The 12,210-nt window shown below is 36.5% G+C and overlaps 1 protein-coding gene across 7 annotated transcripts in view; it reads left to right on the forward strand.

The window, feature by feature from the left end:
- Window positions 1-12,210, forward strand: part of Cacna2d1 (calcium voltage-gated channel auxiliary subunit alpha2delta 1) — a 432,008-nt gene that overhangs the window by 363,079 nt on the left and 56,719 nt on the right. For all 7 annotated transcript variants that reach the window (XM_076566314.1, XM_076566315.1, XM_076566316.1 and 4 more), the window contains 4 exons: window positions 5,561-5,639; window positions 6,459-6,508; window positions 7,716-7,805; window positions 10,901-10,978. In XM_076566314.1, coding sequence (XP_076422429.1) covers window positions 5,561-5,639; window positions 6,459-6,508; window positions 7,716-7,805; window positions 10,901-10,978 — 297 coding nt within the window. The remainder of the gene's footprint in view (window positions 1-5,560; window positions 5,640-6,458; window positions 6,509-7,715; window positions 7,806-10,900; window positions 10,979-12,210) is intronic.

Raw genomic sequence — 12,210 nt, forward strand, 5'->3', positions numbered from 1 at the left:
TTGGCTCCTTAGCATTGGAGTTTGAACTGTGTAGAATAAAGAGTCCAAATGTGCTCATCTGGGAAGATGCTGGTTTTAACCATTTTAAGTTTTAACACAGGAAAGGCTTATGACCTGCTATGGAAAGTGAATTGTGGAAGTTAGACTGTCTACAGCATTCTGAGATAGTAGTGCGGTCACCACCTTCTTTATTATTACAGCTGAGACTTTCACAGCTTATGAGTTCTATATGTCATGCAGACTTCACATTTCAACTTTATTTACAATTGGAATACTCATGTGATAAAAGTATCATCACCATCATATTCATTGTCACATTGTTGAAATAGGAAAGCCAAAATAAGAGACGTCAAAATTTTTGTAGAAAGTCAGATAAGTGGTAGAGTCAATAATTTCAATTACCTGTGTGGAAATTTGGCAGCCTCACACAGAATCTTCCTGGCTGGTCATCTGTCAGTGCCTTTCCTCTGGCCAGCTGTGAGGCTAAACATTTGCCCACACTGGAGCCTTCCTCTTCCTCAGACAGCCTGACACTGTTGTCTGCAAAGATGCCCTTGCCTCTAGAGCCACGCTCTAGTCAAGATGGATCATCAAAGCTGTGCAGGCTGCACATACCTTTCAGATCCTCGGGTTTTAGGAAAGAAATTGTGAACATGAATCTGGACTTTATTTATTGCTTAATGTTATAGAACTAGAAATGTGTGCTGTTCAAATGCTCTGTACCCAAACATGTTTGTGAATTATGGAAACCACTGTAGCATGTTTTCCTAGAGGTTTTCAGTCCAGTCTAGTGTTTTGATAGGCTTAATCCCAAAACTTTGAGTTCCCAGAGTAGATTAATAAAGTCCATCTCAGATATCATTTTTCTCACATGTTTCAATAGCTGATGGTTGTTTTTTTCTTTAGTTTTACCAGTTTCCCTTCTTCATAGAATCATCTCCATTATTCTTTGGAGATGTGCCTACTGTAAATTAAACTTGAACTCTGCGTAACTGATAATTATTGAGGTGACAGTTTCCAGTAACTGGGTTCTGCTGGAAAAAATGAAAGTGCTTTTGGCCTTAAAAAGTGAACCTGAGCCAGGTGGTGGTGGCACATGCCTTTAATCCCAGCACTCGGGAGGCAGAGCCAGGTGGATCTCTGAGTTCAAGGCCAGCCTGGGCTACCAAGTGAGTTCCAGGAAAGGCGCAAAGCTACACAGGGAAACCCTGTCTTGAAAAAAAAAATGAACCTGTAGGTTTGGAAAACTCTTAATTAAAGAAAAGTATTTGATTTCAACAAACATTTTATAAAATGGTTTAGCAGAAGTGAGAACTCTAGGATAAAGTTGCAGATCAGTGGTATATTATTTGTCTTTATTATACATTTATTATACATTTGTCTGTTTTTCACAGTACTCAATCCAGTGTCTCACACATGCCAGGCAAACACTGTGCCGTTGGGTTCACTATTACATTTAAAAAGCAAAGCTTGATGTTTTCTTGAATGGAATAATTTTGGTTTGTAATTAACTTTGAATTATTTGAATTACTGAGTAATCTGTTCAAAGAAAAATCAACTTTTTAAATTATATTTACTTTTGAGTGTTGTTATGAACTGTGACGACATGTGAGTCACAGCATGTAGCATGTATGTGGAGGGTGGGATAAGTCTGTGCAGTCAGTTCTGTTCTCCTCTTTTCCATGAGTTCAGGGTCCATTCCTCAGCTTCACCTGCTAAACCATCCTACCTGCCAAAGAAATAGATCTATAGGCAACTGAAGGTAAAATACGGACATTTACAAATAATAAGGCCCAGTTTGAATTTGTTTAATTTTATTAAATCTGTTCCTCACATTGATACTACTTTGCTTATCACCTATGTCAGAGTCAAGAATGGTGCAAATAAATTCTTATGTTTGCTTGGCGTTTTTATTAAACTAGAAAGAATATGTCTGTACAGAGAAAAACAAAAAAGATATAAATTTGCCATGATAAAAACAGCCCAAATTGCAAAGTACACACTGCATACCAGTGTCCTTTGGCCCATTCTTCCCACACTCTACTAAACTGACTTATATGAAACATGACAGCCGAGCTGGGCTTCAGGCCCTCGGGAGAGCAGAGCGAATCACTTGACCCCTCATTCTTTCCTGATTTAACCAGTCTTCACACATACGAAAAACACTACTCTAGATGTTAAGTTGTGCAGAGTTGGAACTGTTGTTTAAACTGGAGTTTATTCAATGCTATTTTCTCACATCATTTTTGGGCTCCAATTTTTGACCAATCTTTGTGAAGCCATTTATGATTGCATGTCTCAAATGTGGCCCGATGAGGAAGATTTTCCTAACATTGGTTGAAGAACATTTAGCTGGTTTTCTAAACACATTTCACTTTGAAAATTTCCTATGTGCATCTGCTAATTACATGAATTGATCATATGATTTTAAATATTGTCCTGGCAGGAGTCAAAGAATTTATCTTCCATAAAAGCTGAGATGACACAATATAGACACAGTGTAATGTGATGAATCTGCCTGACTGTGCAGCTGAAGCACTTAGCTCCTCTGACTGCATCTTTAGAATTCTGAGTTGTTTCTATGTGTCTGTATTTGTTTTTACATAATTTTAAGCAATACACACTAATAATAAGCGGACTATTATACAAGTCTTTGTGAGTGTAATATGCCATGAAGTTTGCATTATGCATCTCTCAGGTAATCACATCATTTTTCAGAAATCACACAAATAACACTATACTGGTTGAGCAGGTTATATATAGGAATATATATATATATATATATATATATATATATATATATATATATATATATGCAATAATAATTAATGGATAAAAGAAGTCATGAGCCGGGCGGTGGTGGCGCACGCCTTTAATCCCAGCACTCGGGAGGCAGAGGCAGGCGGATCTCTGTGAGTTCGAGGCCAGCCTGGGCTACCAAGTGAGTCCCAGGAAAGGCGCAAAGCTATACAGAGAAACCCTGTCTCAAAAAACCAAAAAAAAAAAAAAACCAAAAAAAAAAAAAAAGAAGTCATGAATTTGAAGGAGAGCAGAGAGAGGTATGTGGTATAGTTTGGAAAGAGGAAAAGGAGAGGAGAAATGTAATTATTATTATTATGATCTCAAACAATTGCAGAAAGCCTAAACGGGAGTAGTAGTATACTGAGTTTGACGGGCTTCACATTTCGGAGGTAGTTCATAGACAGCTCCACTGGGTGGCAGCAATACAGTATTGAATGGAAAAGTGAAGCCTGAGAGTCCGAACAGAAGCCAGTGCTCAGAGCTCACCATTGTGCCCTATGCACTACAACGTGTGGATCCTGACCTTCATAAAATCAGAATTCTCTATACACAATTAGGTAAAAACATATTAAAGAAAAACAAATACAGCAATGATATTTGTTTTGTATAGTATGCTATGGAAAATAGTTTTATCTTGAATATAATAACTTTTATACCCATGTTTCAATGTAATGTGAAGACTATGTAAGATGCTAAGTTTTGAGTAATAAGTTTTTCTCAATTAAATATACAATTTCAAAAATTATAAGATGACTTTTGATATACAGTTGGTAAACATATATTATGTGCTGTCTCCATAAAACTAGGTACAAAATAAGCATATTGGATATAATAGATTTTACAAATACCATGATGATAAGTCAGAATTATATATTCTCATAAATTATGCGAAGTTGAATTTGTAATTCTCAACATTTTAGTAACTACTGAGAGGAAATATTCAGGAAAAATGGTACTATCATACATGTCTACAGCAAGGCAAAAATAGTGCTGAAGCACTATTAATATTAATATTAATATTAATATTTCTTATATGCGAATGCCCCAACCTATTAATGCAACTCAGATTTCAATCAGCAAGCACCAGGTAAAACAAAGAGTGGTGAGGCAAAGAGAAGCTTAGAACGCTTAAAAATGATGAACTGTGACAGAATGCGCCTCTCTCCTTCACCCTGAGCTGTAGGCAGCACGGAGGCATCCGTGAAAGGCAGGTGAACTCACTCGGGTCAAACAAATAAGGCACCGAGTCATTCTGCTGTTTGCTTTTTGAAGTTAAATGTTTATTTGCACTGCTGGAAGGATAGCATCAGTCAAAAGAACCCCACAGTAGGGTCTAAGTATAGTCTCCATGTTATTAGAAATATAATTCACCCGGCCTAATTCCTTTACTTTTTTGCACTGAGCAGTATCTTATGGAAAATATTTTACCATAATTGTGTTGTGGGAACAGGAAGAACTAGACACAGCTGTGCTTTAATTGAATATGTGAGGCATGCCTTCTAACAGTACGAAGGACATGCCCAAGTGCAGATTCCTTCGTGCACACCAGCTAAACTGCATTATTACTCAGGGTGGTCAACCTTATAAAAATATTTCTGTTAGGATTAACTCAACTCTGTGGGTAGTAACATTTTGAAATATAAGGATAGCTTCCAAATGACCCAATTGAAAATGCGAAGAAAATTAAGCACTGTTTTTTTTTCTGTTTTTGTTGTTGTTGTTGTTGTTGTTGTGTTTGTTTGTTTGTTTTTATGAAGGGAGTGAGATGAGGCAAGAGGGAGAGAGCCCAAGCCTCTTCTGGGGCTGATCATTATCTTTTTAATTTGTACATACCTAGAATTCAGATGTGAGCCGGGTATCAATGTAGAGGACTTGAAATCGGAGGCAGGACCAAGGCAAGAAGGAGACCAGACTGGGTTACATAGCATGATCCTGTCTCCAAATGAACATGGCAAACAGATGTGTCCACCAAAAGACCTCATTCATTCCTAGCTGTGGCAAACCTGGATGTGTGCCTGGGAGGCGGAAATGAAAGGAGACCTCAGGGACTTGGTGGACAGCCAGTCTAGCCAAACAGTGGGCTTCGGGGTCAGGGAGAGACCTCCATCCCCCAAACTCAGGTGGAAACCTGAAGAAGACACTTGGTGCCAACCTCTGGCCTCCACAAGTGTGTGGTACACCCTGCCCCCAGGTACCCACGGTGGCCACTCCATATGAAGTACTGAAAAAACAAACAAACATACAAAAAAATCATAGCAGCTTAAATATCTGCCCTGGTCGGCCATCTTTTCCAGTAAGTCAATGATACTAAAGCACAATCCTAAATATTACCACAATTTGAAATGTACTTGCCTCCAGTCACTGCAGGTGTAACGGCTCTTATATTCTTGTGCGTTGCCAATTACCTTTGCGATAGAGAGATGTCTTTGCTGTGATTGGATAGGTAGGTGAGATGTTTAACCAGGCGGAGGGGGAGTTGAGTTGCTCCTGCAAGAGGAGCTTTTTACAAAGGAGACCACAGTCAGTGTCCTGGCACCCGAGCTTGGAGACTTGATGCATGACACCATGGTGCTGATTCCTCTGTGGCAGCTGGAAACTCTGGTTTCCATTTTGTGCCTCCTCAAATCCTTTACAGGCCTCGAGGTTTGTCTTGCTTTATTCATTTCACTGCCTGAATGTGATTTTATTTGTTTCTGCTTCAGCAATTTTGCTTTGCTGTTAAGTTGAATTTGACTCGACCAATTTTTCAATTTATTAGGTCCGTGTGTTTACGTTTTCTGTTGGTCAACATAATTATGACAGAGGACCTATTCAGTGGATGGCTTGTGAAAATAAAGGTAATATATATGTTTCACTTGAGCATGTTTTATTAGAAGATAAAATACTTTGATAATTATTGTTAGGTCTTTACTCACACTTAAAATAATGTGAAGTAGTAACTTTAGAAGGTAGGGAATACAAATTAGATTCTGAACTTGCTTTCTAGGAAAGAAAAAAACTCAACAAACTGAGATTGGCAGTGCATTAGAATGTACTCAAACATCTGAACCTGAACCTGTGAACTGCTGAAAGGCTGCATGAGACCTAATGATGTAGAGCAGATTTGTGCATATTTTTCTCTAAATGACTGAATTACTGTTTTTGAAACAATCTCATACTTTTCCTCAATAGTCAAATTTCATGCAGTGAACTATTTCCTTTGTACTCAGAAAAAAGAAAGTCTTTTGAAGAATAAGTGTTACATTATAGCAGAAAAGAGAACCTGAATGCATTCCAAAACCTACGTTTAGGAAAACATATGCATATGAGAATTATCTATCTATCTGTACCTTTAGTAGTTGATCTAGTGAAAAAGAGTGTAATAGCTCTAGTTTCCTTACGGCTTTGTAGAGGACAACAGTTATTTTATACCACCTAAGACACTCAGTAAAATTTATCATAAATTCTCTAAAGTTGTTGACAATATTCACTAATCAATATTTTTCTCAATTTAACATGTGTATTTATATTTTAATACAAATCTTTATATTATTTATTTACTTACTCAAATTAGAAAGAAAATTACATTTTCCTCCTATTAAAAACATAAGGCAATTTTTGTTGATTTATATTATAAGTGTAATATTTATAATTTATAATATGTATATGCATTTTAGGTTATTATTATGAAATTCCCTCCATTGGAGCAATAAGAATCAACACTCAGGTATGGGTATCTAAAAATACTTAAATTTTTTTCAAAGTTTAAGATTACTTTCCTGGAAATAAAAATATATTTTCTTAGCTTAACTAGTTCAATCTAAAGAAAATAATTAAATGTAGAAAAAAAGATATACATAACTTATATTTGTATACAATGCTGGCTAATGTGGTATTTATTGGTTTTATAATCTTAAACATCTAAAACTTAGGTAAACATATATCTATAATTATGAGCTTGTTATTCTTGAGAATTAAAAAGGTCATAGAAAATGGGTAATATAAAATTTATTAATAATCTCATGTAATTTTTTTCAACTTTAAGTCACATGACTTTCTCAGCCATATAGAACACTAAACAGTAATTATTATGGGCGAGTGATATAAGCCCTACATAGGACTTGAGTTTTCCCACAGATTCCTACAGGTCTGTTTACAGATTTATTTAATTAAAGCTACAATAAGATGACTTTTTAACACCATTCCTTTGAGGGGGGAGCATACTCTTTACACATTTTGTAGAATTCAGCTATGTTAATTTAAATATTTTTCGTTTTGAAATGTTCATGAATTACGATTTAAAGATTTTTGCTCAGTTTGAACCACTAGCAATAATGTACAAAATAGCTGTGAAAATTGAATGTGAATAGCAGGACTTCCATGGAAGTGCACGCTGACCATGCTGCATGTTGAGATGAAACAGGGCTGAATGTAAGGCTGGTGTCTGCATTTGGCAGAGTTCAGTTACTTTTTGATATGTTTAAATGCAATTTTGAATCTCATCCAAACAATCTGTGATGTGAAAGAAGTATGTGGCTGCTTTATCATTTCAAATTTATGCAATTTCACACATAAATCACAGAGCCTTAAATAGTTTAGATCAACATGAAGCAATTCATAATGAATATATTTCACTTATCACTGACTATACTTTAAGGAACAATGTTCTGATTGGTACTACAAAAAAAAAGCTGGAAAAGATATAGTCTATAAATAGGTGTTATTGATCTAATGTATATAAACATACCATTTAAGAAATAAGATCAAAATTATAGAATGCCTCAAGCAGGGCATACATGCATACTCTTAATAGTTTGGTTCCATGTTCATTTTCAATCTTTAACTTTTCCATTTGAAGGTTATTTTTAAACATAGTATCTCTGGTTTTTTGTTCTTTTTGTCGATGTTTTACCACCTTTCTTTTGTATACATAGGAATATTTAGACGTTCTTGGAAGACCCATGGTTCTAGCAGGAGACAAAGCAAAGCAAGTCCAGTGGACAAATGTGTATTTGGACGCACTGGTAAGAGTTTGCCTTCTCAGCCCGAAGCTGTCCTAGCAGGAGCACCGAGCTGACCTTTCTTCTCCCTGCGACCTTTCCCTTCTCCTCTTCTCTGATTACTTTCCAAAATTCATTCCTTTGCAAATTTCTCAGGTAGGTCTTGGAAAGTGTTTAGAAAACCCTAGATTTGCATTAGTGTAAAGTCATACATGTTGCCAGGCGGTGGTGGCGCACGCCTTTAATCCCAGCACTCGGGAGGCAGAGCCAGGCGGATCTCTGTGAGTTCGAGGCCAGCCTGGGCTACCAAGTGAGTTCCAGGAAAGGCGCAAAGCTACACAGAGAAACCCTGTCTCGAAAAACCAAAAAAAAAAAAAAAGTCATACATGTAAAGGTATAGGCTATTCTTGATCCACCAAAAAAGAACAGTTTTCTAACTTACAATGCTGAATATATGGGAATTTCAATAACTTTTTGATATTTTAATATAAGGAAATAATGCTGAATATCATGTGAGTAGTAACCAAGGACTCCATATTTTGAACAGACATTTGAAATACATATTTTTTAAGTGGATGTCAGTTGTTAACTGTGTGTACAACACGTTCCACCATTGCAACCAGACTTCTGCAAACTCAAAAGTTTATGCATTCACTTAGAGCTACTGAACTCTGACACCATATTTAAATTAGCATGGACACAATCCCATCTTCATATAGACTCTCGGGCTTTAAGTTCCGACTTAAACATCCTTATGGAAGCATCACATTGAGGTGACCAAATCTCCTGGGGGGAAACAGGCATTGCAGGTTCTCTATAGTGCAACTGGCACCTTACCACAAGCATCCCCTCATGTGTTGAGCAGTAATTTCCAACTGCTTTTTCCTTCATATTTGGATATGTGGAAGAAATTTTTGTCAAGCACAGAGTAGTGCAGAGAGCTTCCACTGGCAGAGAACAGATAGTACCCTAGACTGGTGTTAAACATCCCAAATACATCAATTGACCCCGTTTACCACACAGCACAAAATTATCCGGCCCAACTTGTCAATATGGGAAAAGCTGGGAAATCCTGTTTTAATTTATTTTTACTTTATGATACAGTTATTAAAACTTAATAATACCTAAGATTGTTTCATATTCCAAATCTGAATGTAAGGACTTTTTAGTCATTTATCAAAGATTTACCATTTCCTGGAGAGTCTAAATGCAAAGCTAAAAGTAAATGCTGATTCGGTATTGCCCTTTTTCCTACTTGGAGCCCAGTTAAATGCCTCTTGCTGCTTCTCTGAGTGCAATGATGAACCCGAAGAGCAAAATACAACCCGTTAAAATGACTTATCACTTGGTCCTTACAAAATAAACACATACAGGAAGCTAGAGGAAACGTAGGGACTATTAACAGCAGTCTCGCATGCTAAGAGCGATAAAGGGAAGTTTGCTTACCTCAAGCCCCAGAAAATGACTGTGAGTGTTCCCTCTTGACGTTACTTATTTACTTAAGGTCACATGGTCATCTTTAGCCATGACCAAGATGTTTCAGTTGTTCAAATCCATCACAGGATTGCACATGATAGGAGTCAATAGTTAGGCTCTGCTGAATTTCCTATGACCAGAAGTTCATTAACCAGTGTCTGCATTGCTGGCAAGGTTCTCACTGATAACACAAATAACATTGGGAGGAAATGCTGATTGTAAATGTTCTACTTTACAAGCCGAAACAAGATGTTAAAAAAAAAAAAGCTTTCTACGTAAGTGAGATGGTCAGAGGACACAGAGAGCATTCTTTTTACTGATTTGAAAATAAATGACCCATCACTTAGAACCACTGCATGCATGGGGTTCAGAATGCAATCAGTCAAATCAGCAGTTTATTAGGAAGGGAACATACAGTATTTCAAGAACAAATTTGGTAACTACTGTGACATGAAGAATTCAAAGAGCTTTGACACTTTAAAAGAAAGATGTTGGCCGGGCGGTGGTGGCGCACGCCTTTAATCCCAGCACTCGGGAGGCAGAGCCAGGCGGATCACTGTGAGTTCGAGGCCAGCCTGGACTACCAAGTGAGTTCCAGGAAAGGCGCAAAGCTACACAGAGAAACCCTGTCTCGAAAAAACCAAAAAAAAAAAAAAAAGAAAAAGAAAGATGTTATATAATTGCAGCAGGGAGTGATGAAAAACTGGAGACATTTTAGCTGAGTGTAAGGACAAACCATGTTTCTATAATTCATGGGAAGGGTGAAACCACATAAAGCCATACATTAGCAAATTTAGGGGCCCTGGGTTCACTGAAGAAATAATACCAACACTGGCTCACCTTTAGAGAGTCTGGGTCGAGGAAAGGAACAGGACTAGTGCAAAGTCATAGTGAGATTCTTTCCTTTGGAAGATGAAGTGAGGCTCTCTATAGATAAAGGCAGATAGGAAGAGTTGCTATGTTTAAGATAAGTATCACAGTCCAGGAGGCAAGACCCTGATTTTTTCATTCTAGTCTGTGGAAAGTGTGCACAGTGCCTGGAACAACGAATATACTTGGAGTCTAGTTGTTTAAGATAGCATTCATTTGGAGGCTATAAAAACAAAATCTAAACATCACAGTACTCACCTAGAATATCCTACAAATGCACCATCAATAGCATGTTTCTTCTGTGTACTGCAACATTCAGCTAGACATTTGTGATACGGCATGACACTTTTGATTTAGGGCTTAAATATTGTGAATGAAGCTACAGAAAATAGCTTTCAGCAAATCTAAAGTACTATTTAAATGACAGTCCTCTTGGGGAGGCACCTGGTATTAAATAAATTATCATTGTGGAAGAAATGTATATATGAGCAGAGTTACTGGAATGTTACAGTTACATTTATGTACATTGGCCTTATTTTATTCACAATTCTTATTCAATGTTGCAAAACTGCTTAATAAGTATTTATTATTTCTAAGAGATTTTCATTGATTTTTTAAAAAATTCCCTTTATAGAGAATCGAAATTAGTTGTTAAGGTTTGTGACTCTTTACAAGATAAGTACAAAGTGAAGTTTTCAATTTCAAAGGCTGATTCAGTAGGACAAAGTTCAAAATGTCACTTTCATTGGCCTTTTCTCTCCATCTATTTTTAGGAGCTGGGACTTGTCATTACTGGAACTCTGCCTGTCTTCAATGTCACTGGCCAATCTGAAAATAAGACAAACTTGAAGGTTAAAAGTTAATTGATAAAATTAATAACAATAAATGATAAACTATGACGTTGAAACTCCATGTGGATAAGATATTTCTATAAGGAGATACATAAGATGTAATTGTCTTGTGAGGCTAGGGGTCACTGGCAACAGCTGTCCACTTGATAACCACTTGGGAAAAGGGAAGTGAAGGTCAAATCCTTGTGGCCCTAGAGTTGGAACTCAGCTTCACTTGGTCTAACTGTGACCTGATGAGAAAGTCAGGAAGTCAGACTGCAAGGAATGGCATGATAAATGCACAATAGTATCATGAGCCCACTTCTTAAAATGCACTTGAGACATTCGTGTGATTCAGGGGGAAAGAGACAAACCAAATCCATGGTTCTCTTTGAATCAGGTGCAGAATTATATGTTTATTGAATCCTTGCTTTCAAATTCCCAAGTAATAGCTTTTTTATAATAACCTATGGATCTAATCAGTTTCCTTCTCTATTTTTTACAATACAATGAAAAATTAGTTTCATTAAAATATTCAGTTTCTATAGTTTTGGTAATATCAATACAAGAAGCTATCTACTTGAAAGTTGTAACTGATTATTAAAGGTAATTCATATAATATTATGTTTATTATTTATTAAATACTTTTGACTTTAAAATAGAATTGCATAGTTAAGAATGAATGTAAGACTATAGAAATTATTTTTAATACTAAAGGCTTATAATGCAGGTGCTATTGGTGGATTAAAAGAATATTAACTTCTGGTTTGTAATTCAGTGAGGTTTGTTGCACTGTTGTTTAAGTTGTACAAATTTCAATGAAGTGCCTCATCTTAGCAAGGGAGTTCTACAAAGCCCTGGGTCTCACTTTGAAGGGCCATTGACAAATTAAACACTTATGAGGTCTAAATATTGAAATTTATAACAGTGTAATCCTCTATGTCTTTCCTTCTCATATTTTAAAATTCTTAGTATGGCCTATCCATCAGATTCAGATTGCTTTTCATTTACTGGTTTTTATTCAGTCTAGGGTTGGTTCATAGCAACAGACCATAGTTATTGACCCAACTATTTTCTTTAATAAAATTTTCATACCTTTTATGATTTAGGTTTAGTCATTAATATTTCATCTGAGTTAAGTAATTGGGATGATAAAGTTGTGGAAAACAGTGAAAGCTGAGAGTCCTTGTAAATTGACACCAATAGACCCCCCCCCGTGTGTGTGTGTGTGTGTGTGTGTGTGTGTGTGTGTG

The sequence above is a fragment of the Peromyscus maniculatus genome, chromosome 3 (genome assembly GCF_049852395.1).
Source record: "Peromyscus maniculatus bairdii isolate BWxNUB_F1_BW_parent chromosome 3, HU_Pman_BW_mat_3.1, whole genome shotgun sequence".
In the NCBI taxonomy this organism is placed as follows: domain Eukaryota; kingdom Metazoa; phylum Chordata; class Mammalia; order Rodentia; family Cricetidae; genus Peromyscus; species Peromyscus maniculatus.